At 43.5% G+C, this 7145-nt stretch overlaps 1 protein-coding gene across 1 annotated transcript; it reads right to left on the bottom strand.

The window, feature by feature from the left end:
- Nucleotides 1-1086: 1086 nt before the first annotated feature.
- On the bottom strand, nt 1087-2106 carry npbwr2b (neuropeptides B/W receptor 2b). The gene has a single exon (XM_078254070.1). It carries the CDS (start codon nt 2104-2106, stop codon nt 1087-1089), a length of 1020 nt encoding a protein of 339 aa, XP_078110196.1.
- Nucleotides 2107-7145: the final 5039 nt, after the last annotated feature.

Consider the following 7145-nt stretch of genomic DNA (forward strand, 5'->3'; position numbering starts at 1 on the left):
CTCTCAGAGCCATAAAAGGCTGCACTAGGCAAATTCTGTAAAAATACAAACAGTCCTGCTGTGACAAAGAAAAACCATCCTGTAGCACAAGACCGTCTCCACCCACCAGAAGTGATGAACTTAAAGTGACAACTAAACACCTGGGCCACGTTCAGCCCTGACAAAACGTTTTTTTTAAACTGAAACAGGGGTGCATTGAACACCCTATTGTGCGCGGAAGCGCTCTGCCTTTTTATTACCGCGAGTTTACAGACATGTCCCTGCTGATTGGGTATCCCCCTGTGACCAATAATGGAGAGACACACCCATCAAACATGAGAAAACATATCTCAAAGCCTGCCGCACACTCACAAAATGTTCTGATGTTTTCCTCTCTCGTCGTTTACAGTAGGCTTAAAGTAGGGATAGAGCGATTATCGTCCCCTGCTGATTATCGGCCCGTTTTTTGGCAGTTTGCAGATTATCTGTATTAGCGTTTTATTTGCCTGATAACCAATAAAGTTAATGAATTAAAAAGTGGTCTACTTTGGCTCGGCTACAGCTCTGTGTCTGTCCCTCTGCTTCGGTTTCACTCACCACTGAGTCTGACTTAATGTCCCACCCAAAACACTATCTGACTTCTTTTACTGGGTATTATGTTGAAAGTTTCTAATATAATAAATAATTGCTTAAAGCTTTTAAACAAAGTTTTGTGTTGGAGTATGTAACATTCCAAAATCTTAATTTTGACTTAAAGATTTTCATTTTCACTGTATATGCATATCGGTTCCAAAAATTGGTTATCGGTTTCATGAACTACTAATAATCGGAATCAGCCTTGAAAAACCAGTATCAGTCGATCCGTAGTATAAAGCATTTATAGATGGGTTTTTGTCACAGGATGCTGTGCGCCGTTTACAGGCATAATCTTAGATGTTTCCTATGTATTGACGATAAATGAAATATTTTCTATCATGTGCAAACAATGCGCAAGGTTGCCTAGTTAACAAAGCAAACCAAATCAAATCAAAAATTCATCACAGTCCATGTCCTCGCTCAGCAAGTGTCCGCGGACCTCTGCGACAGGTTTTTCCCTGCGTCATACAGTCAGGCCGGTCTACATTCCAACATTTTCTTGAAGGCCTTCCGGAAGCTGTCGTCCAGGAAGGCGTATAGGAACGGGTTGAGGCAGGAGTTGGCGTAGCTCAGGCTGGTTATGAAGTAGGAGATGCCGATCAGGAGCGGCGTAGTCCGCAGATCCGTGGTCAGAGCCACGATGGTGCTGAGGTGGAACGGCGTCCAGCAGAACAGGCACACGGCCAAGACGATGAACACCATGATGGTGACTTTCTTCTTGGCCTTGTCCAGCGCCTTGGCGTTGCTGTTGAGTCGCATGTTCCTCAGCTTGTATAGCATCATGGTGTACAGGATGCAGATGGTCGAGACGGGGATGGCGAAGCCCAGGATCAGCGTGTAGATCCGGCTTGCTTTGAACCACAAACTCTCTGGGCTGGGGAAGCTGAGCACGCAGCTCTTCCTGCCGTCGTTTGGGTTCATGTATACACCAGCGAAAACGCTGAAAGGCAGGACAATGAGGATGACCAGGATCCAGACGCAGAGCGAGATGATTTTGGCTGCTCGGTAGGTGCGGTACGGCATGCGCTTGGACCTCACTGTGGCCAAAACCACCAGGTAGCGGTCAATGCTCATAACTGTCAGGAAATAGATGCTGGAGAATATGTTGTAGTGGTCGATGCTCAGGATGACTTTGCACAAAACCTCGCCAAAAGGCCAATAGTGCAGCAGGTGTTCGGCTATGTTGATCGGCAACACCAGAGTGAACAAGTCGTCGGCGATGGCCAAGTTCAGGATGAACATGTTGGTGACCGTTTTCATCTTGGGAGCTTTGAGGATCACGTAGATGACAGCCGTGTTGCCTGTCAGCCCCACTGCACAGATTACAGAGTAGATGACCGGTAAAATTATGTAAAGGTCAGCGTAGAAGTAAAACTCAGACGGAGGAGTGCAGTTTGGGTCAGTGCGGTTGCCTGACGCGAGGGAGTAGAAATCCACCGAGTCGTTGCAGACTGGTGGTGGCGCACCGCCAGGGATGGACACATTCTCCATGTTTTGAAGACGCACTAAGAGTCTCTGAGCATTGTGGGATTAAAAAAATAATAATAATAATTAATTTAATTTAAATTTCAAATGAAATTATAAATTAGGAAGAAAAAAAGTGAAGAAGGCTGCTTTGTGCCGATGAGCGTGGGTTGCTGCCCAGGTCTTTTCATTTATAAATTAATTTTTTAGAGAAACAGTGTATTGGACTTAGTTTCATCACATGAATTTGTCATTGACCCTAAAGAGTTAATTATGCACAGTTCAGCAAACAAAAAGGTCAAGTTAAGGTGTGTTAACCCTCCATTACATCACTGCAGAGTAGAAAGAAGAGATCAGTCTTTCCTCTTTTCCCAAACTGAGGTCCAGGGACCACCAGCAAGTCACTAAGAACGCATCTGCAGGTCCACTAGTTCATTCAGGGCCAGTAGTTTCACAGATTCTTTGTAGTTTCTGGGATGTTACAAAAAAATAGAGAAGATGTAAACTGTTTCCATACGCTCTCACCTCCTCCAACTCACTGCACAGTTATAGTTACAGAGTGTGATGGTCCGCAGTTAAATGTCGAATCTGTTTGGTGTCTTTGGTGTGAAAACGCTCCGGACGCTCTGCCTCACGCTCACTCAATGAGCCACCCGCTGTCAGCTTTGTCAGGGTTGATTATTCATTTCCAGTTCAAAACATTTTACACTTTGTTTAATCTCCACTCGGGTTCCTTCCTTCACTTTTTCCTCTTCGGTAGTCGGCGTAAAAAAACACATCAAGTCTGCCGATGATGCGTTTTGTTTTTCCTTCCCCTCCTCCTCCTTCTGACTCTGTCCTCCCCCGGTGAAGAGATTTTTTAAACGAGTATTGAAAAAGCTTGACAGTGTCCAACAATAAGGTTTAACGATGGTTATGTATGGGTTCCTCCAGGTGCTTCGTGTGCGCTCTGGAGACGGTGCCAAGCTTTTTAACGCACGAGTGGCGCATCCCAATACCTGGACAACAAAGAGATGTGCACATCAATTAGTTGCCTTGCACGCATTTAAAACATCACCGGAGATAGAGCGAATGTAGTGCAACAGGTGCAGCTTTTACTGCCAATAGCTTTCAATCGATGAAACACTAAGTGCACAGTCGGCAAGCAGAACTGGATCACACTTTGAACGGCTAACGTTGTTGTTTTCTCTTTCTAAATGACATTCATTATGAATACCATACCATAAATCAGATTTAGCCACGCATCATGTCTTATTGTCAAAGTAAATTAACACGCGTTTGTTTTCTTAATTCATTCTAATAACGTTAAAAGCACCAATAAAGTACATGCATGCATTTTAACCATAAAATACTCGTGGAACCATATTCATATATTATCAACTCTCAAATGTAAGCTTAGAAGACTTACTGTATAATCAGTCGATACACATAGTATTTCACAGGTATTTCTTAGTGCGTAGAGTGAGTTCAGGCGGGTTTACCGTCCTCTGTGTCCCCGGGTAGAGTCCGTCTCCTCCGGTCTTACCTCTGTGTGAGACGCACTGCTCTCCATCCTCTGCTCCGCTCTCTCTATCTCTCTCCTTCTGTCTCTCTCTCTCTCTCTCTCTCTCTCTCTCTCTCTCTGTGTCTCTCTCTCATCCCTCTCTCTCTCCCTCCACCTCTGTCACTGTCTCTCCTTCTCCCCCCCCCTCTCTCTCTCTCTCTCTCTCTCTCTCTCTCTCTGTCTCTCTCTCATCATCCTCTCTCTCTCCCTCCACCTCTGTCACTGTCTCTCCTTCTCCCCCCCCCTCTCTCTCTCTCTCTCTCTCTCTATATATATATATATATATATATATATATATATATATATATATATATATATTTATATATCCCTCTCTCTCCCTCTCCCTCTCTCTCTTGACTTTAATTATTATAAAGAGATGAAGGACGTTGATCAGTTCAGTGTGATTTGGGCCTATGGGGATGTGTTGTGCTCTGTTGTTTTAAGTGTCTATATATGTGTATTTATTGGCCAGTTGTTGGAAAATAGATGTATCATTTTGTAAATAACGAGTTGGAGCATTGATAGAATGAAGTTCCTTTAAAAATCTCTCTTTCTCTCTCTCCACACTCCTGGAAGGCAGTGACGTCATTCCGAGATATCCCTGTGTGTGTGAATCATGACCCTATTATTTCACTGATTTTTTTATGTGAATTCAAGGAATATATTAAGTCTCTTAAACGTATAGACAATAAAAAAGTAACAAAACTGTAATACTGTACAGTGAACCTTTTGAGGAATAATCAGAATCAAAATCAGAATCAGCTTTATTGTCCAAGTAAACAAAGAAGGAATTTGACTCTGGTTAATCTTTGCTTTCAAAGTACAACACTCACTTAACATATAAAGAATAAAAACAGAAATGGCAGTAATAAATATAAAAAATACTGTTAAGTGTACAGTATAAAAATACAATAGAAAAAGCGAAAAATACAAAAGAGAGGGAAAGAATAGTGCGATATCAGTCAGTGTAGTCTGAGATTTTAGGATTTAAATATGAATACAGTGCAAGGCAGATCAGTGCAATGTTAATATATTAAAAACATTGTAATTGTAGGATTGTAATAGACATGAGGGAGATGAGCAGAACAGTGATGATTGACTTTGTTCAGTGTAAGGGTGGGGGCTATTTCTGAGTGTTCAACAGAGTGATTGCTTGGGGAAAGAAGCTGTCTCTGTATTGGCTGGTTTTGGCAAACAGTGCCCTGTAGCAGGAAGTATAACCTCTGCTGGGCCTTTTTCTGGACAGAGTCAATGTGGGGAGACCATTTAGGTCCTTTGAGATGGTTGATCCCAGGAACCCAAAGGAATCCACAGTGGACACTGTGTCGTTCTGGATGTTGAGGGGGGGAGTGTGTGTGTGTGTGGGGGGGACTTATCCTAAAGTCCACTGTCATCTCCACAGTCTTCTTGGGATTTAACTCCATGTGGTTTTGACTGCACCATTGGACCAGCTGTTCCACCTCCTGCCTGTAAGCAGACTCATCACCATCCGGGATCAAAACAATGACAGTGGTGTCATCTGCAAACTTCAGGAGTTTTACAGACAGGTTCTTTGAGGTGCAGTCATTACTGTAGAGAGAGAAGATCAGCGGGGAGAGGACACACCCCTGTGGTGCGCCAGTGCTGATGGACTGGGTTTTGGATGAGATGCTCCCCAGTCTGACATGCTGCTGCCTGTTAATCAGGAAGCTGACAGGTGGTGGCAGGCACTGAGAACTGGGTGAGCTTCTGATGTAGGAGTTCAGGGATGATGATGTTAAACGCCGAGCTGAAGTCCACAAACAGGATCCTGGCATACGTCCCTGGGGAGTCGAGGTGGTGCAGGATGTATTGCAGTCCCATATTGACAGCATCATCCGCCGACCTGTTTACCCTGTAGGAAAACTGCAGGGAGTCCAGCAGGTGTCCGGTTATGTCTTTCAGGTGGCTCAACACCTCTCAACACCAGTCTTTCAAAGGACTTCATGACCACAGACGTCAGGGCGACAGGCCTGTAGTCATTTAATCCTGTGATGGAGGGTTTTTTGGAGACTGGGATGATGGTGGAGCATTTGAAGCAGGAGGGCACTTCACACAGCTCCAGGGACCGGTTAAAGATCTGCGTGAAGATTGGAGCCAGCTGTTCAGTACAGACACGCAGACAAGAGGGGGACACACCATCAGGTCCTGGAGCCTTCTTGATCGTCTGCTTCTGAAAGAGCCGGCACACATCCTTCTCGCAGATTGTTAGCGCAGGTGGGGGGAGGGGGTTGGGTGTTGAGGGAAAACCTTTTGTGCATGAGGGGTGTGAAAATGGGTGCTTTTCAAACCTCTCCCTTCTTTTCAAACCTCTTCAAATGTATATTGGTTTTGTCTTTTCTCTTCTTTTTGTAATTTTATGTTGTTCAATCATCCCCCTCTACATACTTTTTGTTATTGACCTTATTTTTATAGTATGTGGACGAAACGTTATCTATATTTGACAGTATTTTTTCAATAAAGTTGTGAAGAAAAGAAAAAAAATCATTTGGTCAGTAGTCTCGCTTTTCCAGACCCTCCTCTACAGCGCTGTGGAGTCATTCAAACAACTCTGAGTTGTAGTTTAAAACTTTTAAAGCCAACTTAATAAAATCTTGGGTTTTAATTGAGCTCAAGTCCATAAATACGTGGATTCAGGCACGGAGAACGACAACTGAAGGCTCAGTTAGCAACGATTAGCTCCGTTAGCGGTTAGCTCCATTATAAATATACAGTGTTGGGCAAGTTACTTTAAAAAAGTAATTAGTTACAGTTACTAGTTACTTCTTCCAAAAAGTAACTCAATTAGTTATTCAGTTACAAATTATGAAAGTAACGATTGCGTTACTTTCAAGTACATTTTTAAATGCTGAAATGTGACCCCACCTCCACCTACCCCTCTTTACTTAAAATACATGTGCATTTTCAATTATTTATGATAAATCTGAATATTATAATGAAATGGACACACAATACAATACATTATTAACAGAAACAATGTACACAAATCTAAACTATTTTATATATTATTTTAATGTTGCTGGGGGACAAAGTGAGACTAGCCTCCAATCAAATGCCATGTATGTAGATATTATGTTTATATAGTGGATCGATACAAATAACACAACACCTCAACAGTAGCCTGGGTAAACCCTGACAAACTTCCGGCAAATTTGAGATTTGCTCTGCAAGTCAGTCTGGCGAAGAGCCCATTGAAACCCATTTCCAATGTCCCCAAAATCGAGGCACCAATCACAACCGCTGAGGCGGGCTTTACACCAATCACAACCGTTGAGGCGGGCTTTACGCGACGACGATAGCGCAGCGACGGCGAGCAGCTTTTTGTTTACATTCAACATGACGGCTACCGAAGCGCAGCATCACCCGGATCGTTGGTCTGATTGGTTGGAATATCCAATGCGCCCTCGAGGCATTTGAGGTGACGCCCCTTTGGAAATGAACTGTCAATGAACCTTTCCCAGACCCACTCTCAGTTACAACTGAGAGTGGGTCTGGTGTCAACCAG

The sequence above is a fragment of the Sander vitreus genome, chromosome 7, assembly GCF_031162955.1.
Source record: "Sander vitreus isolate 19-12246 chromosome 7, sanVit1, whole genome shotgun sequence".
Taxonomy (NCBI): domain Eukaryota; kingdom Metazoa; phylum Chordata; class Actinopteri; order Perciformes; family Percidae; genus Sander; species Sander vitreus.

Excerpts from the sequence above, each read along its gene's own strand:
- npbwr2b (XM_078254070.1), bottom strand. The coding sequence starts at position 2,106 with ATGGAGAATGTGTCCATCCCTGGCGGTGCGCCACCACCAGTCTGCAAC.